The sequence below is a fragment of the Lissotriton vulgaris genome, chromosome 1_1 (assembly GCF_964263255.1).
Source record: "Lissotriton vulgaris chromosome 1_1, aLisVul1.2, whole genome shotgun sequence".
Taxonomy (NCBI): Eukaryota; Metazoa; Chordata; class Amphibia; order Caudata; family Salamandridae; genus Lissotriton; species Lissotriton vulgaris.
Window position 1 is genome coordinate 900,602,810 of NC_141685.1, and position 24,486 is coordinate 900,627,295.

General features: G+C 47.2%; 1 protein-coding gene across 1 annotated transcript in view; it reads right to left on the minus strand.

The window, feature by feature from the left end:
- Positions 1-600: 600 nt before the first annotated feature.
- SHFL (shiftless antiviral inhibitor of ribosomal frameshifting) overlaps positions 601-24,486 on the minus strand; it is a 165,354-nt gene continuing 141,468 nt past the window's right edge. The window contains exon 9 of the mRNA XM_086959005.1: positions 601-3,013. Within this exon, the coding sequence (XP_086815131.1) occupies positions 2,775-3,013 (239 nt within the window). The 3' untranslated portion in view covers positions 601-2,774. The remainder of the gene's footprint in view (positions 3,014-24,486) is intronic.

A 24,486-nucleotide genomic window follows, 5' to 3' on the forward strand; every position in this document is an offset into this window, starting at 1 on the left:
CACATATGCCATATGTCTACTAGCCATTGTTATAATTTCTAAGGATGATCTATTAACACAGGATTTATGGTAATTGATTATTTCAGTGCCCCTACTTCATCTAACCTCAGACACATCACTGAAATAAAACTCAGAAATGACTAGAAATGGAAATAACCATGATGGATGGGATGAAATGGATGCTATACTTACCTCAACATCTTCCGCCTGCTTGCCAAAGAGCATTATAGAAATGGTCAAGGTGCACAAGCCCAAGACATAGTCTCTCTGGAACACAGCCACAAAAACAGCTGAAATACTTTTTTTTTTTACGTTCGCATGTGTCTGCATTCTAACTTTTTTAATAAAGTTGTAAAAGCATGTGGAGCTGTGAGACAGATACTAAGGTTTTGATAACACATACTTAGCTAGGGCTATTCCATAAACAGCGTTGTTTTTTGGCCTTTGTATGAATTAATTCAATTGCTCAGATTTATGCGACTGAAAGAAAAGTTCAAATTGGCATAAAAAAATGCTCAGTAATATTTTTAAGTCATTTTCATCGTTTAACATTGACGTAATATATATTTAACAATTTTCACTAAATTACAACACAGGATATTGACTTTTAAGACATGCCCTTTTATTACTTCTTTACACACTATATAATGAAAGGAGACATACAAAAATGGAGAGTAAAATTAAAACCAGAGTTACCATATGAATAACATGATGTATGTGGTAGTTGTAAACGAACACATGAAATAACAGGAAATATTATGCACTTTTGGACCACTGTGCAAACTCAGTAAAGACCAAATGTGAATCGATTCTCCCGAAAACAGAAAACCACGGGCTGGGTGATCGAAATGTATCATTTTAAACAGGGGGTCAATGCTAGAAAAATAAGAGTGTGAAATATAAGAACTTTATCAACAACGCCCTGTGCTCTGCCATGCTAGATGATGAAGGTAACTGAGATTCACTGCTGCTGCAAATAATATAACGTTTATTACCTGAAACCTACAGCAGCCAAATAAAAAATAGAAAAGGTGAAGTGGTCTTTCTTCCAGAGTTTTGAGTGCATAGGATTTTAGTGCAATATGCTGCATATAAGATCAAACATCAATATTCACAGGTCGAGGAAAAATAAGGTGCTAAAGAAGAAAGTGATAATCTACTTGTCACATAGGAATATTTCCGCCTAGTCGGGATCCTGGACCAATTACTCAATGTATAGAAATATATGTCCTATATATATATATAAAAAATGCGTCACTAAGAGTATTTAATGTTCTGTGTTTTTGAATATTAACAAAGATCCAACAATGGAGGGTTTTTTTGCTAAGATAAAAACATTTGAACTATTTATTTTCTTATAAGATTATGCAGGCTGTAATTTTGACAGGGAAGTTTTATTTAATAATTTTTTGGTTTAAATCTGCTAAAATGTATACCACTATGTGAGGCCTGGGAGCAGCCCCAACTTATGACAGCTATCTGGCTGATAATGCTGGGTGAAGATGCAGAAGAATAGAATTTGTTTCCTACAACATTCTATACATCAGAATATAAAAATTTGCTTTTGTTGGGATGTCAAACAGCTCCAAATTGTAAATTGGCTGCATAAAAATGTCTGTTAAAATCAGCTCATGTATAGTTTTGTTCTGTTTCCAGACACTTTTTTGGATTCAATACGGAAAATAAAATAAAGAACAAATGTGTCTTCTGTTTTTATGAGCCCCTAATTCATTCCATGGAATGACATACACATTTGTTTCTAAAGGGTCTGGCAAAAAAAATCAGGCTGGGAAAAAAAAAACTTCTGTGTATTTTGTTCTGAGAAATTCAACCCATCAGATTTCATTTGGAAAGCTTTTTAAACACATACGAAATTGCTAAGAAAAGACAAAACCTTCTTAGTCAAAAACACACCTCCAAAATCCATCTATACTTTTCAGAATGAAAACCCACTCCAAATTCAGGCTTTATACATGAAAAAACAAACATATTCTCTGAAAAGTTAATAGTATACAATGAGCACACAATCCTCTAAAATCAAAAGTGTGGGAATATGCACCTGTGTTCTGCGTCTTCCTTTGCACTTTTACTAAAATGGAGCCGGGGGTCAAACCAGGACGTGCGCAATATCGGACTGAAGCTTCAAAAGTGAGCACGTCCCTTAAAACTCTGCTTCTAAACATATTCCAAGAAGAATTGTGCTGGGGCAATCTGCATCTAAATTGAACGTCACAGGTGGATGGAACTCCGAGTCACTTGAATTTTGGTCCAAAGACTGCTCATGACAAAGGACATCCCATAAAATTATCTCTTGGCCTTAGTTTCTTCAATCATTCAAATCATCATCAAGTCATGTTATGTTAAACTGAAGATAATTTTGCCTTTCTTAGACTTTCAAGAAGCTTTGAGGCATGAAAGCATACTAAGACCTCTATTACAGAGAGGGCTGTGTGCACAGTATTGCTCCCAAAGTGCTGTCTAAAGAGCAATGTTACCCTACTTGGGTGAAAAGGCACTCTTGAAAACAAACCTTATTATAAGACATCTTGGTAGGCTCAGTGTAAAGCTTTAAGTCCCTCGACTCCAAGGCCATTTTGAAGGAATGAGGTCAAGGATAGACAAAGGAGCAATAGAGTAATAGCAAATAATAGAAAAGTGCAGTATAGCAGCTTGCTAGCAGGAAAGGAATGGAAGCCTTTTTTGTTTTCAAAGGAATGGGGCAAGTGAAAAAGATGCACTAAACTCCTCTCAAAAACAGTCCCTTCACCCTCTGCTTAGTCATCGCTGTCTTCGGCATCGTCGTCCTCGTCCTCCTCCTCTTCTTCAGCAGACTCCTTCAGATCGTCCATGATCAGATCATCTATATCGCGTATGTCCAAGCTGCCCTGGCTGATGCATGTTGCCACAGTAGAACCAGTGCTCTCGTGCGTTGGGCTTGGATGCAAGACCTTGGGAAGACCGTTCCTGGCTCTACTCCTAGGGTGGATGCAGTGGGTTCCGGGTATATGAGGTTCTTAAGTGTGAAAAAAAGGACAAAAGAATATAAGCATGAAGCAAAATTGGCCTCTGTAAAGCCAACATAGCTTATTGCAACATGGGCAACACTTTGTGCTGCCAATCAGAATCAAATACGGCTACCCTCTAATGCAGAGACTTAAATCTCTATTCTAGGCACAATTGGGATGAATGCTGGTCCTGAAGAGCAGGGATGATACAGATCAATAGACAAGAGTCGTGAAATGGCCTTTGTACAAAGGGAGACTACTATATTAGCCAGAAATTAACAGATGGCGGACTTTGGGCTCTTTACATTGACACTAGTCCCAAGCCTTTGCCATTAACCTCTACCCATAAATGATGAGGATTCATTCTTGATGCTTTACAGTACACACACATATACTATATATGTTTTAGTTTCAATTAGCATTGTCAGCTGCATATGTACAGTAAAATATGCCAATATTTCTATCACTCGCATTGATTTCATATTGGAGATTATCATATTTCACTCCTTGTTACTTTTAAATTACTAATACTATAGATATGTAAATCGCAGTCTTTATTTTTACTCTACTTAAAAGTCTCATATGTTTTTAAGTCTGTATTTTCCCTGCTCTCATTTATTCTGAAGCTATTTGATTGTGCTTGCCATGAAAAAATGGGCAATAAGGACCAAATTATGTAGGTGTGTAGTTGTTTTCTGTAACCACAAATGACTAGGCTCATCTACTCTCTTCCAGTTCGAAACCACCCATAGAGGTTTAGCGAGACTAATTCAAACTGTATTTCAAACTTTCAACTTCAGTTTGTTCACTCTTCACTTTATGTTGGCATGCAGGATGTGGGGAATCTCAGGCAACAATTGTGCACAAGCTAATTTACAGGCGGAAGACAGGAGGAAGTACAAGAGAGAGACTTTAGAGGGTGGACTGTGTGGGAGTTTTGAGCATAAATAGAAGGCATGACATTGAGGGCTTGTAAACAGGGGAATAGTTGTTAAGAGTGTTAAGGAAGCCAGAAGGGACAACTGGATGGCGACATTTATATTTATTGAACACAGTTGATTGTTTTCCAGTCACTGCTGACCACGGTTTGTTAAGGCCACTGGGCTCCACTAATGAAACGTGCTACAACAAATGAGATGTAGCTCACGCGTGTCTAGAACTCAAATTTGTAGATTTTTATTTTTGGAGAGATGAACCTAGAAAATGAACTAATGGATGACTAGTACCTAGCTGAAGAGCCTCCCTCTTGGTGTCATGCAATTATCAATCACAGACAAATGCCTTAACACAGGATGCGGTCAGATAATCTTCTTTGCCTTAGGTCCCGTGCATCCTAGAGCAAAGCAAAGTGCAAAAGAGAGAGAAGTTGCGACTGACCCTGTCTGTTCTGCAAACCCCATTGGATAGCAGCCTTCATGCCTCATATGAGAGTTGTGCCACAATGAACAATCTACTTATTATCTGCAAAGTTCATTCTAGGTGACACTTTATTTAACTGGAGATTCTTCACTTTGGGTCAAATTCACAAAGGAAAACTTTAAACTTTAGGACTGATCTAAACTTAGCCTTCAGGTCTAAAGTTAGACGTCAGGTCTAATGTTAGACGTCAGGTCTAAAGTTAGACGTCAGGTCTAAAGTTAGACGTCCGGTCTAAAGTTAGACGTCCGGTCTAAAGTTAGACGTCCGGTCTAAAGTTAGACGTCCGGTCTAAAGTTAGACGTCCGGTCTAAAGTTAGACGTCCGGTCTAAAGTTACACTTCAGGTCTAAACTTACACTTCAGGTCTAAACTTACACTTCAGGTCTAAACTTACACTTCAGGTCTAAATTAGGATTCAGGTCCAAGTTTACCTTTGTGAATCGGGCCCTCTGTAAATATCTTTAGATGACTGAACAAATCCTGAAGACTCAAAAGCAGTGTTCTTACACCCTGGTAGGTGGCACCATGCAACTCTGCTTTGATGATGTTCCAGTTTGGAAGCAACTAATGGAGTCACAAATAAGAGGCACTGATGCGTGTTGACGGCAGTTTCTTTAATGAGCTTGTCCATGCCTTTAGATGCGTAGCCCATCTGCAAATTGAAAGAACCAGTGTGCAGATTCCTGTATTGGGATATTTGTAAATGGAAGAGACCATACCACAGAATGAGGAGACGGACGGGCCATGAGGAATCTGCGGTTATAGTATCCATCACAAAGAGCATCACCAAGGTTAAGTAGCTAGTTCTTCTGATGAATACTTCTAACTGCAGATTCCTCGCCTTCTGAATAGATAATAAAGCAGTAACTAACAACCAGGTGGTTCTGTAGAAAGGTTAGGACTATAGTCTTGCAGGCACAAATCCCATTTCAACAGACCCGACTGTTGAGGAATTAGTGCTTTGTGAATGTGCGCACTCATGCCCTCGTGGCTTCTTGACAGATTACCAGAACAGTCTGCAAACATAGTGGTAGCAGTCTTGCCCTGGTGGAGTGAACTCTTTGACCTTCTGGAGCCTGCTTCTTAGCCAATGCTTAGCAGATCTTATTGCAGAGGACTTTTCTTTGGGTGGTGGTCTGTTTTTGTACCTCCTCGCTCTTCTTCACCTCAAGAGAACCCCTCAAAGAGCTAATGGACCACTCAGTGTTCTTTGGTACAATCAATGTAAAAAGTGACTGCCCCCTTGAGTTTAAACGATGGAGGGATAAGGCTGAGCAAAAAAAGGTCGAGGTGATGGCTGTCCAACATGAAAGGGCATCACCACTTTCGGTAGGAAAGCAGCAAGTCCTTAACACCAGTTAGAATGGAAAAAGGTAGTATAGGACGGCTGGTCCGAAAGTGCATGAAGTTAACTCATCTGGAGTGCAGATGTTTGAACCAGAAGGAAAATGCTACTTACTAGTATGCATCTGTTCTTAGCATGTAGAGCTGCAGAGTTACACACTGTGCATAGATCACCACCTAGTGTTCGGCCCGGATGTTTGCAGTTTGTTTTTGTCCTGAAAAGTTATTTGGAAGTCACGGGATAGGTGACTCCCCCTTTGGACCACATTGCACATGGGCATCGGCACCATCCTCAGATTGTTTTTCGCCATTAGGGAAATGATGGAGCTTTGCAAGAAAAGTAAGGATGTCCATGTAAACTGTATCTATTTAAGATAATACTGGAACAGATAAGGGTAGCCTGGGAGGCGGTTGGGCATGTGTAACTCTGCAGCTCTACATGCAAAGAACAGATGCATACTGGTAAGTAGCATTTTCCGTTCGAGGCATATGAGTTGCAGATTACACACTGTGCATAGATTGTATAGCAGTACGCACTCTTAGCATCAACCACCCCTATCTATTGCAGTAGTTTGAAATAATGTTTTGAGAACAGACTGGCCCACATTAGCTTGTTGTTTGGTTTGCACAGCTACACAATAGTGTTTTGTGAATGTGTGCGGTTTAGACCATGTAGCTGCTGTGCAGATGTCATCTAGGGGAATGTTCCCTAAAAATGCCATTGAAGCCCCTATTTTCCTTGTACAGTGGGCTTTAGGAGGAACAGATAACGTTTGTTTAGCTTTGTGGTAGCAAATCTGTATGCAATTGACAAACCATCTAGCTATCCCAGATTTTGACATGAGATTACCCTTATGTGGTGGTGAGAAAGACACAAAAAGTTGTTTGGTCTTTACGAAAGGGTTGTGTTCTCTCGATGTAGTATAGCAATGCCCTTTGACATCTAGGGTATGAAGAGCTCTTTCTGCTACGGTCTGTGGCTGCGAGAAGAAAACGGGCAGTTCCACAGATGGATTGAGGTGGAAGAGAGAAATGACTTTGGGCAGGAATTTCGGATTAGTACGGAGAACGACCTTATTATGATGCATTTGCAAGAATGGTTCTTGAATGGTTAGTGCTTGTAGTTCACTAACTCTCCGCAGAGATGTAATAGCTACTAGGAACGCAACCTTCCATGTTAAAAATTGTAGTTCACATTTATGTAAGGGTTCGAAGGGAGGTCCAATTAGCCGTGTGAGAACAATGTTTGAATTCCACACAGGTGAAGGTGGTACTCTAGGATGAGTTATTTTCTTAAAGCCTTCCATAAAGGCTTTATTAGCAGGCACTCTGAACAGAGATAGATCTGTCTGTTTTGCAGAAATGCTGCTATTGCAGCAAGGTGCAGTCTAATAGACGTGTAGGCTAAGTTACATCTTTGGAGGTGCAGTAAGTATCCTATGTTGTGTTGAATAGACACGTCTAGGAGATTAATATTGTTGTTGTGACAAAATATTACAAAGCGTTTCCACTTAGCTGCATAACATGCTCTAGTGGTTGGGCGTCTAGCTTCTTTTATGACATTCATGTAGTTTGGAGGAAGGTTAAGCTATCCAAATTCTAGGATTTCAGAAGCCAGATCGCAAGTTTGGGCTGAGCTGGGTCCGGGTGCCTGATCTCTCCATGGTTCTGTGTTAAAAGGTGTGGAGACGGGTATAATTTTTGGTGCGATACTACAGGCAGTTGTAGCAGTGTGGTGTACCACGGCTGTCTGGCCCAAGTTGGAGCAACTAGGATGAGGGTCAAAGAATGCTGCTTTAGTTTGCGAACTACTAGTGGCATGAGTGGTAGAGGTGGAAAAGCGTACGCAAATCTGTTTGACCAGTTCATCCATATCGTATTGCCTTTGGACAGTGGGTGTGGATATCTAGCGGTGAAGCTTGGGCATTTGGCGTTTTCATGGGTGGCAAAGAGGTCTATATGAGGTTTTCCCCACATCTGAAAGAATGGTTGAAGAACTAGCGTATGAAGTTCCCACTGGTGAGTCTGTTGTGTCTGACGACTTAACAGATCTGCTATGATATTTTGTATTCCTGGAACATGCTGGGCTAGAAGGAATAGGTTTTGAGGTATAGCCGACCGCCACATCTCCTGTGCTAGTTGAGACAGTTGCAGGGAGTGTGTTCCGCCCCGTTTCTGTATGTAATACATGGCTGTCATGTTGTCCGTGCGGACTAACACAGCCTTGTTTGATACTTGCTTTTGTAAGCTTTCAGTGCTAGGAATATAGCTAATAACTCCAAGTGATTGATATGGATTAACTTTTGTTGTGGTGTCCACCTGCCTTGCATGGTGTGTTGTAGTAGGTGGGCCCCCCAGCCGGAGAGCGATGCGTCCGCTGTCAAGACTATTTGACTCTGGCTCTAGGAACCGTCGCCCTTTGGAAAGGTTTTTGGTGTTTCACCACTGCAAAGAGCAAAGAGTCCGACCGTCTACCAACACTAGGTCTGTTAATTGACCTTGAGCCTGGTTCCATTGACGTGATAAGCACTCTCGAAGAGGATGCATTTGAAGTCTTGCATGGGGCACTATGAAAATGCAAGAGGCCATCATCCCTTTGAGTTGCATGAACACTCTTGCTGGAATTGAGTGTTGTGGCTGAAACTTTGTGAGAATGGTTTGCATGCTGGCTATCCTTACTGGAGTTGGATAAGCTAGCGCTGTTGAGGTGTTTATTGTGGCACTCGGGTACTGTTGTACTTTGGATGGTTGCAGATGAGACTTGGTGTGGTTTATTGTGAACCCCAAGTTGTGGAGCAGTTGGATGGTGGCATGGGTGTGTTCCACACACTGGTTGTATGAGCTGGCTTTTATGAGCCAGTCGTCGAGGTACGGGAAGACATGGATGTCTTGTCTTCGTAAATGTGCCGCCACTACTGCTAGGCACTTGGTGAATACCCTTGGTGCTGTTGTGACTCTGAATGGGAGTACTTTGAATTGATAGTGCTGCCCGTCTATTACAAATCTGAGATACTTCCTGTGAGCTTTGTGAATGGGAATGTGGAAGTATGCGTCCTTGCGATCTAGAGTAGCAAGTAGGTAGTTTTGTAACAGGAGACGAAGGACTTGTTGAATTGTGACCATGTGAAAATGGTCTGACTGTATGTGTATGTTTAGCGGTCTGAGGTCTAGAATAGGCCTTAGAGAGCCGTCCTTCTTTGGGATAAGAAAGTATAGTGAGTAAACTCCCTTGTTTTGTTGGTGCAGAGGAACTGGTTCTATTGCACTTTTTTCTAGAAAGGATAGTACTTCTTGCTTTAGCAGTGATAGATGCTCTTGTGACATTGGACGCTGTTTGGGTGATATGTTAGGGGGGGTAGATATTAGTTCTAGGCAGTAACCTGATTGAATAATTTGTCGCACCCACCTGTCTGATGTGATGTTGGTCCAGGCAGGAAGGAATTGTTGTAGTCTTCCCCCAACAGGAGTTGAATGGTGGGGGAGAAGCGGAGGAAAGTCAAAGGGTAGGGGTGGAGGCAGAGCGGGAGTTGTTGGTTTTGCCTCTGCCCTTGTTGTTGTTACCCCTATAACCACCCTCTTTGGTAGCCCTTAGTGAATGTGGATTGAATAGGGGTTTTATAGGAAGTGGAGGGGCTATCGGAGGCGTAGCCTCTTGTGTTGCCTCTAAATGATGAGTGACGAAAAGAACGTCTGGGAGCTTGCAATTGCAAGGCTCCCAAAGATTTAGCGGTGTCAGTGTCTTTTTTCATTTTCTCTAAAGATACATCGACATTTGGGCCAAATAGGTGTTGCTCATCAAATGGCTGATTGAGGATGGAATTCTGCACTTCAGGTTTGAAACCTGAAAGACGTAGCCAGGCATGCCGACGTAGAAGGACACTAGTATTAATTGCCCTTGAGGCAGTATCTGCTGCATCTAGGGCACAACAAATGGAAGTATTGGAGATATTTGTACCTTCCTGAATGAGTTCATTGGCCCAGTTTTTATATTTATCTGGTAGGTGCTGCATTATGGATTCTAGTTCATCATAACGTGCCCTGTCATATCTTGCCAATAGCCGTTGAGTATTGGCAATGCGCCATATGTTAGCTGCCAGAGACGCAGTGCGCTTACCAGAGGCGTCAAGGAGTTTAGATTCCTTATCTGGTGGTGAGGCCTCACCTGATGTTTGTGAATTAGCACATTTACGTGCATTAGATACTACTAAAGAATCTAGTGGTGCTGGACCTCTAATGTAAACTGGATCTGTTGGGCAGCTTTGTATTTTTTCTCAATGCGAGGGTTGAGGACTCGAGCCCTGACAGGATCTTTAAATACCTCTGTTGCGTGCTTAATGACCCCTTTAAGCATTGGCAAAATGGCAGTGGACCTTTGTGTAGTATCAAAAGTGTCCAATAAGAAATCTTCCTCCACAGCATCGGTGTGCAAGTCAACCGCATGGTAATGGGCAGCTCTGTGGACTAGTAGGTTAAAACCTATAGTGTCCTCTGGTGGGGAAGGCCTGGATGGATATACATCGTCTTGAGGGACGTAAGGCACATCAGGGGTGTTCTAATCATCCCATGGATTAGGTGACTGAGGGGGACAATTGGTCCCTACTGGGTCATGTGCACCCCCACCTGTGTCATCAGAGTCTTTATTTACATCATCATCTGGATTGGTGGATGGTGTAGGCGAATGATGTGGTGGAGGAGGTGTAGGAGGAGGAATAGTATGGGGAGGTGGTAGAGAAGGGACCCTTAATGGAGAGGTTGCAATGCCCCTTTTCTTTTTTGGAAGAGGAGGAGTTGCAGGCGCCTCTAATGGTCTCTTCTTGGAGCTAAGAGCTAGTTGGCCAGTATTAGGATTCTTTACAATAGTCTTGAGTAGGATCTGGTGTAAAAAGCTCTTCTGTGTAGGGCAGATTCTTCGGCGTCGAAGTTTCCGGTTCCGGAGGTTTTTTAGGCACCAGCTCGGTAGCTGGTCTAGGGTATTTTGGCTTGGAACTATGACCTTTTGAAATGTCTTTTACCGGAACGTGTTTTTTCGGTTCCGGGTGTTATTTCAGCTCCGAAGTGTGTGAGTCGGGACCATTTTTACTCGGCTCCGAGTGCGGTTTTGGCATCGATGAGCCTGTGCCAGTCTTCAGCGCCGAGTGCTTGGGTGTCGGAGCAGCGGTCGGCGTGGCTGAGGAAGATGGCTTCTTTTTCGGTGTCGGTATAGGATCGGCACCGGGAATAGGCTGAGAGGAGCCCAAGCCGCCTGAAGGCTTAGTAGGCTTCTTTGCCGGGCCAGAAGGCAGGGCGCGGGAAGCAGTCTCTCGGTGTGCACACAGGCCCGAAGGGGAGGGTGTGCCCGAAGCCTTTTCTGAGGGTGTCGAAGAAGGGTTGGGGAAGACGTTCTTACTTACGACCCGTTGAGCTGGAGTGATGTCCTCGACGTCTGAGTCTTCTGCATCAGAGGAGTTGGCACTTTCTTTGGCCCGCTGGTGTTCTGGCACGTCAATGCCCTCTTCAAAGATGTCGTCGGGAATCGAAGTTGATGAGCGAGCCATGTTCTTCGAGCTCGTCGGTCCAGAATTGTCTTCTTGGAGCGGAAAGAGGCACAAGCGGAACAGTCTTTGGCCTCGTGCTCCGGTGAGAGGCAAAGGTTGCACACCTCATGTAGGTCTGTGTGGGGAAACTTAGACCCACATTGAGGACACTTCTTGAATGGCGTCCTCTCCATGAGCCAGAGAGTAGGGCCCAGGTAGGCCTGAATGACTTCGTCGACGACCGTAATCAAAGACTTTGAAGTGGTGAAGAATCGCCTCGATGGGAGCGCGATCAAAACAATACCGTCGAACTGGGTGAGGATTGGGCGCCGAAGGAAATTCGGTTCTAAACCGGAGCGCAGGAAACACATCCGAGCCCGATGGCGGAAAAAAACAATCCGAGGATGAAGCCGATGCCCATGCACAATGTGGTCCAAAGGAGGAGTCACCTATCTCGTGACTTTCCAAAGGACTTTTCAGGACAAAAACAAACTGCAAACATCCGGGCCCAACACTAGGTGGCGATTAATGCACAGTGTGTAATATGCAGCTCATATGCCTTGAACAGACCATTTTTAACGTGAGGAGACGCAATGGACAACTGTATTGGTTGAAAGGGGTACATATCAGAAAAGTGAGAACTAGATTTAAGTCCCACTGTGGCATCATGAACTGCTTAGACTGAAACATATACTGTAAGCCTTTAATGAAATGCATCAAAAGTGGGGATTTGAACAAGGTACGTAGGTCTGGCAAGGGTAAAAACGAATATGCTACTTGCCAGTATGCATCTGTTCTTGGCATGTAGGGCTGCTGACATTCATATCTGTGCATAGATCGCCGCCTAGTGTTGGGTCCGGATGATTGCACATTGCTGTCCTCGAAGAGTCTTCGAAGTATAACGAGATAGGTGGCTCCTCCCCTGGACTACAGTGCGCATGGGCATCCTCTCCATCCTCAGATTGTTTTTAGCCATTGCGACAGAGATGGAGTGTAGTACAGTAAGTGATGACCATGCTAAGAGTAATTCTGAGTGCTGTAGCCGCTACAGGCGCCGGGGAGGAGGGCGGGCGATATGAATGTCAGCAGCCCTACATGCCAAGAACAGATGCATGCTGGTAAGTAGCATATTCGGTTCGAGGCATGTGGGCTGCTGAATTCATATCTGTGCATAGAATATATAACAGTCCCTCTTCTTAGCGGCGGCTGCCCGTGCCAGCTGCAGCAGTCTGAAAAAGTGTTTTTAGAACAGCCTGTCCTACAGCTGCCTGCTGTTTGGAATGCACATCTACTCAGTAGTGTTTAGTAAATGTGTGTATGGTAGACCATGTGGCTGCTCTACAGATCTGCTCTAAAGGAATGTTTCCAAGGAAAGCCATGGATGCCCCCAACTTTCGTGTTGAGTGGGCTCTTGGGGGAATCGTTAACGTGCGCTTAGCCTTTTGATAGCAAATCTGTATGCACTTAACGATCCACCTGGCTATACCTGCTTTTGAAATGGGGTTGCCTTTGTGTTGTGGGGAAAAGGCAACAAACAGTTGTTTTGTCTTCCTGAAATCTTTTGTCCTATCTATGTAGTACATGAGAGCTCTTTTGACGTCTAGTGTGTGGAGCATTCTCTCTGCTGCCACTGAATCCGGATTCTGGAAGAACACTGGCAGTTCTATAGTTTGATTTATATGGAACTGTGAAACTACTTTGGGCAGAAACTTAGGGTTAGTGCGTAGCACCACCCTGTTGGATTGAATCTGTATGAATGGCTCTTGATAGTTAGTGCTTGAAGTTCACTAATTCGTCGTAGCAATGTGATTGCTATTAGGAAAGCCACTTTCCACGTTAAGAATTGTATCTCGCAGGAGTGTAGAGGCTCAAAAGGTGGTCCCATTAGTCTGGTAAGGACCACATTCAGGTTCCATACAGGTGCTGGTGGGTGTCTGGGAGGAATAACTTGCTTGAGTCCCTCCAGAAAAGCTTTGATGGCAGGCACTCTGAAAAGTGAGAGATGCTGCCTGTTTTGGAGATAAGCTGCTATCGCGGATAAATGTATACGAATGGAAGCATAGGCTAGATTGGATTTGTATAGATGTAACAGATAACAGATGATGTTGTGAGTAGATGCATCTAGCGGATTAATGTTGTTGTTGGCACAATAAATGACAAATCGCTTCCATTTCGCCGCATAACATGCTCTAGTGGTGGGCTTTCTTGCCCCCCTTATGATATCCATACAGTCAGGAGGCAGGTTGAGGTAGCCAAATTCTAAGACCTCAGGAGCCAGATCGCCAGGTTGAGCTGTTGCGGATCTGGATGCTGAATGTCGCCATGGCTCTGCGTCAAAAGCTTGGGCCTGAGGTGTAGCCTTTGATGCGGTACCACGGAGAGTTCTAGAAACGTGGTGTACCATGGTTGGCGTGCCCACCTCGGAGCAACCAGGATGAGAGTCATTGAGTGTTGCTTCAGTTTGCGTGCCACTAGCGGTATTAGCGGTGCTGGGGGAAAAGCGTACGCAAATATGCCCGACCAGTTCATCCATATCGCATTTCCCTGCGACTGTGGGTGTGGGAACCTGGCGGCAAAGCTTTGGCATTTTGCGTTTTCCCTTGTGGCGAATAGGTCTACCTCTGGATGACCCCACTGCTGGAAGTATGGGCGGAGTACTGATGGATGTATCTCCCACTCGTGCATCTGATGGCTGTACCTGCTGAGCAGGTCCGCCATCTGATTGTCCTTGCCTGGGAGGTGTTCTGCCATGAGGAAGATGTTTCTGTGGATGGCCCAATTCCACATGCTCTGAGCCAGGTGAGACAACTGTGGAGAGTGTGTACCTCCCTGCTTCTGTATGTAGTACATGGCCGTCATGTTGTCCGTCCGGATCAACACTACCTTGTTGCACAAATGTACTTTGAATGCTTTCATTGCCATGAAGATAGCCATCAGTTCCAGAAGGTTGATGTGCATCTTCTTCTGCTGTGCTGTCCATAGTCCCTGCAATGTGTAGTGGAGTACATGAGCTCCCCATCCCTGGAGAGATGCGTCCGTCGTCCGAATAATCTGTGGCACAGGCTCTTGGAACGGCCGGCCCCTGCAAAGGTTTTGTGGGTTCCACCAATGCAGAGAGTTGTATGCGCGACCGGTCACCAACACTAGGTCTTTCAATTGTCCGTGAGCCTGATTCCACTGACGTGCCAAGCACTCCTGAACCAGACGCATGTGTAGTTTCGCATGTGGGACTATGAAGATGCAGGAGGCCATCATGCTTATCAACTGCATGAACACTCGTGCTGGAAGCGAGTGTTGTGGTTTGAATTTCCGTATCAGCAATTGCATGCTGTTGATCCTCACTGAATTTGGCTGTGCGTTGGCTGCCAGAGTGTCTATTGTCGCGCCCAAGTACTGCCGTACGTGGGCGGGCTGAAGGTGGGACTTTGGATAATTCAGTGAAAACCCTAGATCGTGAAGAAGGTGAATGGTGTGGGACATGTGGGTGGCACATTGCTGGGCTGACTTCGCTTGGATAAGCCATTCGTCCAGATAAGGGTAGACGTGAACGTTTTGTCTCCGTAGGTGTGCTGCCACTGTCGCTAGGCACTTGGTAAACACCCTGGGTGCTGTTGTCAATCCGAAAGGGAGGACCTTGAACTGATAATGCTGATCCTAATTGGTAAATCTGAGATATTTTCTGTGTGACGGGTGTAGTGGTATATGGAAATATGCATCCTTCAGATCTAGAGTTGCGAGGAAATCTCCCTGACTAACGGTAGAACCTGCTGTAATGTGAGCATGTGAAAGTGTTCTGACAGGATGTACTGGTTTAGGGGCCTGAGGTCCAGTATGGGTCTGAGGGACCCGTCCTTTTTTGGGATCAAGAAGTACAGCGAGTACACTCCTGTACCTCTTTGTTCGACAGGCACGAGCTCTATGGCTCCTTTTTGCAGCATGCTGACTACCTCCTGCTGCAATAACTGTATATGCTCTGCGGACATAGGACGGTGTCTTGGGGGTATGTTAGGTGGAGTGGATGTCAACTCCATACAATAACCGTACTGGATAAGCTGCCTCACCCACCTGTCTGTAGTGATGGATTTCCAGGCCGACAGGAACTGTTGTAGTCTCCCCCGACCGGTGTTATATAGTCGGGGTGTAGTGACAAGACGTCACTGTTTATTAGTGGCGGAGGATCTGGAGTTGTTGTTTCCACGACCTCTGCCCTTGGTGCTGTTTCCACGATAGCCACCCCTATTGTTCTTGTTGTAGGTGGTCTGCGTGCCTCCTTTACTGTATTGTGTCTGCTGGGACACCTGGCCTCTGGAAGCTCCTTTATTGTTGGAGCGACGAAAAGAACCACCCCTGAACTGCTGCGACTGTAGAGCCCCCACAGACTTTGCAGTCTCTGTGTCCTTTTTTATTTTTTCTAAGGTGGTGTCCACTTCTGGGCCAAACAAGTAATCAGGGTTAACTGGTCTGATTGAGTATGGTGGTTTGTATCTCAGGCTTGAAGCCGGAGATTCTCAGCCAGGCGTGTCTTCGTAACATAACGCTTGTATTAATAGCCCTGGCTGCAGTGTCAGCTGCGTCTAGCGCACACTTAATCGATGCGTTGGATATAAGTTTCCCTTCTTGTATTAGCATCTCTGCTGCCTCCTTATACTCATCTGGCAAATGTTGTAACAGGGACTCAAGTGTATCATAATGAACCCGGTCATATCTGGCTAAGAGTGCTTGTGTGTTGGCGATTCGCCAGACATTGGCCGCTTGAGCTGCCACCCTTTTCCCGGATGCTTCTAGCACTTTAGATTCTTTGTCAGGGGGAGGAGCATCACCCGTGGTCTGCGAGTTCGCTCTTTTACGACCATTTGAAACAACCAGAGAGTCCAATGGCAACTGTCCCCTGATATACGTAGGGTCCACAGGTGCTGGTTTGTATTTTTTCTCAATTCTGGGGTTTACCACTCTCGCCCTTGTGGTCTCCTTAAAGATGTCTCCAGCGTGTTTCAGGACACCTTTAAGCATGGGTAGAGTCTTGACAGTTCTCTCTGAGGTCGAGAAGGTGTCAAATAAAAAATCCTCTTCAATAGGGTCAGCATGGAGTTGGACATCATGATTGTTTGCCGCCCTCTCAATAAGTGCGTTAAACGCAGCCGTGTCTTCTGTAGGTGAGGTCTTAACAGCATAGGTATGACTCTCAGGGGCATTTTGTGGCTCCCCTGGGTCAACAGTGTCTGCCCAGGGTTCAGTGTGGTCTTCTGGATCAGTGTCTACAGGATAACTGTAATCCTCATTGTCACCATCCCCTACATCCACATCTGAATGTGTGGGTGAAGAAGGAGCAGGTTCTTGTCCATATTGTTGTAGAGGTTCAAAAAGAAGAGGTGATGTTGCAGAATCCCTCTTTTTCTTTAATGGAATTTTATACGACTCCATAGGCTGTTCTGGGACGATCTTTCGCTTGCAAATGGAAAGTCTACCAGTTTCAGCGTCAATGAATTGCCTCGATTGATCTTCCTGCAGAGGCTGTCTATGCTTGGTGGCCCCTTCCGTAGTTGTAGGCTTCGGCCTCATTGACACCTTCTTGGCCGCCTCGATGCCCGTCTTAGGGGCGAACGCCTTAGGTGCCACTGGCGGCGGCAGTGTAAATTTAATCGGTGCAGATGACTTCGGAGGTTTACTAACTGTCTTCGGGGGTTGAGTGACCTTCGGTCAGGCAGCACTAGCCTTCTCCTTAATGCGTTGCAGCGAGTCAGACACCTGCTTCGAAAAGGAGGCGGATGGTTGTGTTGACTCGACGGGGTCCTTAGAGCCACTGCAAGTTTTGGACTCGAGGTCTTTACTGACCTTTGCTTTGTCGAGTCGACGCTTAGGATCGAGAACAGTCTGCGTTTCAAGTCCTTTGTTTGTGTCGACTGTCTTCGACGCCGACTTCTTCGGGTCGATGTCCTTGACCTTTTTCTTCGGTGCCCCGGCTTTCGGCTCGACACCCTTTAGCGACTTCTCCGGGTCGATAACACTCTTCTGTTTCGTCGGAGCCGATGGTTCAGAAGCCTTTGATCCGACCAAAGTAACGTGTACTTTCGGTTTCGTTTTCGTCTCAGGTGCTTTTGGTTTTGTAGTCACCAATGATTTTGGTTTCGATTTCGATCGATCAACCAATGGCTCTTTGGAAGTGTCCGTAGCCGGGCCTTGAGGCGAGGCTGTAGAACTATGCGTTTGATCTTGGGTAAGGACATGTGGCGATCTCTCGACCTGAGCCTTATAGAGTGTTCTAGTCTCGGCCCCTATATCGACAGTTGGGCCTAGCTCCTCGCTCGAACTATCTTCTTCGGCCCCAAGGGCCTCATCATCGTCTCCTACCTCGTCGACGACGTCTTCATTATCGACCATTTCCACGTCCGCGTCGTAACTGGAGTCGATCTCTGATGCAGGATCAGACAGGTTCTCTTGAACTTCTTGCTGGACTCCCTCATCATCCTCGGCATCAAAGATATTCACCGGGTCAGGTTCCGTCTGCTGGGCCTCCTTCCGCGCTGCGCGTCGAAGGCGAATAGTCTTCTTGGAGTGGAACCGAGAACAAGCCATACAGCTGGCTTCATCGTGATCCGGAGACAGGCACTTGTTGCACACTGGGTGGACATCGATGTGAAGATACTTGGAGTTGCAAACGGGACATCTCTTGAATGGGCTCCGTTCCATGATGGATCATCGATAAGGCCTCTGGCGTAGACTGGGCCTTCAGTGCTGAAAGCCACGCGGCTCTTCTTGACGTCCGGCTCGAGGACAGAGCTGGAACAAGTACTGGGCACTGATCGCAAAGACAATACCGACGGTAACTAAAGGCCTTTTGGCCAAATATAAAGTCTTTTATCGATTCCGAACTTGAGTTAACAAATATACATCCGAACCCAATGGTGGAAAAAAACAATCTGAGGATGGAGAGGATGCCCATGCGCACTGTAGTCCAGGGGAGGAGCCACCTATCTCGTGATACTTCGAAGACTCTTCCAGGACAACAATGTGCAATCATCCGGACCCAACACTAGGCGGCGATCTATGCACAGCTATGAATTCAGCAGCCCACAAGCCTCGAACCAGGTAACCCGTAACTGCACCCAGAGGAAGACCTTGCTGGCCAAAAACAAACCAAACAACAACACTTATGACGGTTTTGCCTGCAACAGGTCAAACTAGTGGGTACTGCACCAAGTGTCACACTTGCCATAGTGCCCTTCATGCACACATTTTGTGGGAGGGCATCTGGCTGCCAAGATGACATCAACTACCTTGAGAGCAAAGTCAAAGGAGATCTACTGTCACCACTAAATCTCCATACATTGTGGTACAGGTTGCGCAGGCTCAGGTGCAAGACTCTGTCCTACTGCTACGACAGGATGCCCTCCCCAACTTATTGGAGGACGGCAGCTCAATTCCTGAAGTTTCCGGGTACCATACTTCACATGCCCTATCCAGAGCCACTCCACATTGTTGGAAGATACCCTGTGCACCTGTGGGTGTAACTGCCATTCAAGATCCGCTAGGTGCCACTGACTGAGTTTGTCTGCCCCGGCATTTAAAAACCATTCCAAGTGCTATACCACAAGAGACAATTCAGATGTATGCAGAGGTGCAAAGCCTCTTGGTACAGGGCCCAGGACACACCCATCCCTGATTGCTGCAGTACAACATAGCGGTGGTGGTGTCAGTAAGGAACCTGCATCAGCCATCCCTTCATGAAGGGCAAGACGTTGAAAATGCAAATGCTACTTACCAGTATGCATCTGTTCTTGGCATGTAGGGCTGCTGACATTCATATCTGTGCATAGATCGCCGCCTAGTGTTGGGTCCGGATGATTGCACATTGTTGTCCTGGAAGAGTCTTCGAAGTATCACGAGATAGGTGGCTCCTCCCCTGGACTACAGTGCGCATGGGCATCGCCTCCATCCCCAGATTGTTTTTAGCCATTGGCAGAGATGGAGTGAAGTATGTGAGTGATGACCATGCTATGAGCATATAGATATATACATATGAATGAACACTGCAGCTGCTACAGGCGCCGGGGAGGAGGGTGGGCGATATGAATGTCAGCAGCCCTACATGCCAAGAACAGATGCATACTGGTAAGTAGCATTTGCAGTTCGAGGCATGTGGGCTGCTGAATTCATATCTGTGCATAGAATACATAGCAGTCCCTCCATTATCGGCGGCCGCCCGTGCCAGCTGCAGCAGTCTGAAAAAGTGTCTTGAGAACAGCCTGACCAACAGCTGCCTGCTGTTTGGAGTGCACGTCTACACAGTAGTGTTTAGTGAAAGTATGTGTGGTAGACCATGTGGCTGCTCTACAGATATCTTCTAAGGGAATGTTACCTAAGAAAAGCCATAGAGGCCCCCAACTTCCTGGTGGAGTGGGCCCTTGGTGGGATAGTGAGAGTGCGCTTAGCTTTAGCGTAGCAGATTTGAATGCATCTCACGATCCACCTAGCGATCCCCGCTTTGGAGATAGCGTTTCCCTTGTGGTGTGTGGCAAAAGCAACGAAGAGCTGCTTGGTTTTGCGAAAATCTTTTGTTCTGTCTACATAGTACATCAAGGCTCTCTTAACGTCAAGGGTGTGGAGCATCCGCTCCGCCAGCGTCTCTGGGTTCTGGAAAAACACCGGCAACTCAATTGTCTGGTTTATATGAAATTGAGATACAACCTTGGGTAAGAATTTAGGGTTAGTGCGAAGTACAACCCTGTTAGCATGTACTTGGAAGAAAGGTTCTTGGATGGTGAGCGCCTGCAGCTCGCTAACCCTCCGTAGCGATGTGATTGCTACTAAGAACGCAACCTTCCAAGTTAGAAACTGAAGCTCACAAGAGTGCAGTGGCTCGAAGGGAGGACCCATCAGTCTTGTAAGAACCACATTGAGGTTCCATTCTGGAGCTGGTGGGGTCCTTGGCGGAATGACTCTCTTGAGTCCTTCCAAAAAAGCCTTGATAGCAGGGACCTTAAAGAGCGACAGGTGTTGCCTATTCTGGAGGAATGCTGCCATAGCAGACAGGTGAATGCGGATGGAAGAGTAAGCCAAATTGCATTGATACAGGTGGAACAGGTAACAAATGATGTTTCGAATGGAAGCATCTAGCGGGTCAATATTGTGGTTAACACAGTAGATGACAAACCTCTTCCATTTAGCCGCATAACAAGCTCTAGTAGTGGGCTTCCTTGCCTCCCGAATGATGTCCATGCAATCGGGAGGAAGATTGAGGTAGCCAAACTCTAGGACTTCAGGAGCCAGATCGCCAGGTTGAGCTGTTGCGGGTCTGGGTGCTGAATGTCGCCATGGCTCTGCGTCAGAAGGCTGGGAGTGAGATGAAGCCTTTGATGCGGTACCACGGACAGTTCCAGAAACGTGGTGTACCATGGTTGGCGAGCCCACGTTGGAGCAACCAGGATGAGAGTCATCGAGTGCTGTCTGAGCTTGCGTGCCACCAGCGGTATCAGCGGTGCTGGGGGAAAAGCGTACGCAAATCTGCCTGACCAGTTCATCCACATCGCATTGCCCTGTGACTGCGGGTGTGGGAACCTGGCGGCGAAGCTTTGGCATTTTGCGTTCTCCTTTGTGGCGAACAGGTCTATCTCTGGATGACCCCACTTTTGGAAGTACGGTTGGAGTACTGATGGATGTATCTCCCACTCGTGCATTTGATGGCTGTGCCTGCTGAGCAGATCCGCCATCTGATTGTCCTTGCCCGGGAGATGCTCTGCCATGAGGAAGATGTTCCTCTGAATGGCCCACTTCCACATGCTCTGAGCCAGATGAGACAGCTGTGGAGAGTGTGTGCCTCCCTGCTTCTGAATGTAGTACATGGCCGTCATGTTGTCCGTCCGGATCAACACGACTTTGTTGCACAGATGTACTTTGAACGCCTTCAAGGCCATGAAGATTGCCATCAGTTCCAACACATTGATGTGCATCTTCCTTTGCTGTAGTGTCCATAGTCCCTGCACAGTGTACTGGAGTACATGCGCTCCCCATCCCTGGAGAGAGGCGTCCGTCGTCAGGATAATCTGTGGCACAGGCTCTTGGAATGGTCGGCCCTTGCAAAGGTTTTGTGGATTCCACCAATGCAGAGAGTTGTATGCCCGACCGCTCACCAACACTAGGTCTGTCAGTTGCCCATGAGCCTGAGTCCACTGACGTGCTAGGCACTCCTGAAGCGGACGCATAAGTAGTCTCGCGTGCGGGACAATGGAGATGCAGGAGGCCATCATGCCTATCAACTGCATGAACACCTTCGCTGGAAGCGAGTGTTGGGGTCTGAATCGTTGGATCAGCGCCTGGATACTGGAGATTCTCACTGAATTCGGCTGCGCAGTGGCTGCCAGAGTGTTGATTGTCGCGCCCAGATACTGTCGCACGTGGGCGGGCTGGAGATGGGACTTTGGGTAGTTCAGAGAGAATCCCAGATCGTGCAGGAGATGAATGGTGCGTGACACATGGTCGACGCACTGTTGTTCTGTCCTTGCTTGAATGAGCCAGTCGTCCAGGTAGGGGTAGACGTGGACATTCTGGCGACGGAGATGCGCCGCCACAGTCGCTAGGCACTTTGTAAATACCCTTGGCGCCGTGGTGACCCCGAACGGCAGAACCCTGAACTGGTAATGCTGGTCTTGAATTGTGAATCTGAGATACTTCCTGTGGGAAGGATGCAGGGGGATATGAAAATATGCATCTTTCAGATCCAGCGTAGCCAGGAAGTCCCCCTGCTGAAGCAGAGGGAGCACTTGCTGTAACGTGAGCATATGGAAGTGCTCCGAGAGAATGTACCAGTTGAGGGGCCTGAGGTCCAGGATGGGCCTGAGGGATCCGTCCTTTTTGGGGATTAGAAAATACAGGGAGTAAACCCCTGTTCCCCTTTCCTGCAATGGAACGAGCTCTATCGCCCCTTTTTGCAGCATGACTAGAACTTCCTGCTGCAACAAGGTCAAGTGCTCGCCGACATAGGACGGCTCCTTGGGGGTATGTTTGGTGGAATGGAAGTAAGTTCCAGACAGTAACCGTACTGGATAAGAGACTTGACCCACCTGTCCGTGGTGATGGATTTCCACGCGGGCAGGAACTGCTGGAGTCTTCCCCCGACCGGTGTTGTATGGTCGGGGGGCAGTGACAAGACGTCACTGCTTGTTGGCGGTGGTGGACCTGGAGCTGTTGTTTCCACGTCCCCTGCCCTTGACGTTATTGCCTCTGTAGCCACCTCTACCCTTGTTGTTGTACGAGGTTTGGGTGTTACTTTTGTAATACTGTGTGGACTGCGATGCCTGACCCCTTGAGGTGCCTCTGGAATTGGAGCGGCGAAAGGAACCACTCCGAAACTGTTGAGACTGGAGGGCCCCCATAGACTTGGCAGTGTCTGTATCTTTTTTCATTTTTTCCAGCGTCGCATCCACCTCAGGGCCAAACAGGTGGTCAGGATTAACTGTTTGGTTCAGTATTGTCGTTTGAATATCGGGCTTGAACCCTGAAATTCTAAGCCAAGCATGCCGCCTAAGCAACACACTGGTGTTGATTGCCCTGGAGGCTGTATCGGCCACATCCAGCGCACATTTTATGGATGCGTTTGTGATGAGCTTTCCTTCCTGAATCAGCATTTCCCCTGCCTCCTTGTACTGGTCAGGCAAGTGTTGCAGTAGTGATTCTAAGGTGTCATAGTGAGCCCTATCGTAGCGTGCAAGTAGGGCCTGTGTGTTGGAGATCCTCCAAATATTAGCTGCCTGTGCAGCAATCCGTTTCCCTGAGGCCTCAAATATTTTGGACTCTTTGTCTGGGGGAGGAGCGTCACCAGTGGTCTGCGAGTTCGCCCTCTTCCGGGCGTTGGATACAACCAACGAGTCCAGTGGCAAGTGTCCCTTGATGTATGTAGGATCCGAGGGCGCTGCCTTATATTTTTTGTCAATGCGAGGGTTGACGACACGCGCCCGGGTGGGCTCCTTGAAGACCTCCGTTGCGTGTTTGAGCACCCCTTTAAGCATTGGCAGTGTTTTGATTGACTTTTCAGCCACTGAGAAAGTGTCAAATAAAAAGTCCACATCCACAGGGTCCGAGTGCAGCTCGACATTGTGGTTAGCCGCAGCTCTCTCGATCAGAGCATTGAAGGCCGCTGAGTTCTCCGTCGGTGACGTCTTGGCCGCAAAAAGTTGCCTGTCCTGGCCCGACTGCGGGTCTTCCGGGTCGCCTCCGGCCGTCCAAGGTTCGTGCTCCTCCTCCGGCTCCGAGTACGCCGGATAGTTGTACTCGGCGTCCTCCTCGTCAGCATCGCCTGCGGCGGAACGCGTTGGCGAGTGTCCTAGGGCTTGTGGAGACACAGGTTCTATCAGGGCCGAAGTTTCTGCAGAGTCCCTCTTATTCTTGAGAGGGATCCGAAAATGTTCCAACACCGGCTAGGTGGTGATTTTTCTCTTGAGGAGAGACAATTTCCCAGTATTGGCGTCGATGATGACCTCTCGACGCTCCTCTTCAGCAAGAGGCTGGAGCCGAAGCTTCGACACCACTAAGGCTGCTTTCGTTGTCAATACCTCCTTCGAGGGCCCGCCATGTTTCGGCGCGAAAACCTTCGGCGTCGACTTTGGCGGCAGGGTAAAGCGGATAGGCGTTTGCGCCTTCGCAGGCTTCGGCGTGTGCTTAGGCGCCACGGTGTCCGGATCGGGAACCACATCGTCTTTCCGTATCCGCTGCAGGGATTCTGCTACCTTCTTTGTTAAGGCAGGAGAGGGCTTGACCGGCTCGAGCGATCTCCCCGAGTCGGGAGTCGGATCGATGGCAGGCACCTTCTTCGGGGCCGACACCTCACGCACCTTGTCCCCAAGGGCCGGTGCCGACCGAGCCCCGGTCGCGTCGTCGCCCTGTCGCTTCTTTGGAGCCGTCTTCGGGTCGTCGACCCCGACCATCTTCGGCGCCGACGCAGCCGCGTCGGTCGACTTCGCCTTCGGTGCCGACCCCAAGGACCTTTGTTCGGCCATCTTGGCGTGGCTCTTCAAGTCGGCCATCTTGAATTTCTTGGAAGTTGACGCCTCCAGAGCCTTCTGCCCTAACGCTTTCACTTTCGGTTTTGAAACCGAGGGAGCGTGACCCGATGGCTTCACTTTCGTTTTCTTCAACGGGAGTGGCGCCTCATAAATGTCCGTGACCGGGCCCGGAGGCGGGGACGTTGGACTCATAACGAGGTCTTGGGTAAGG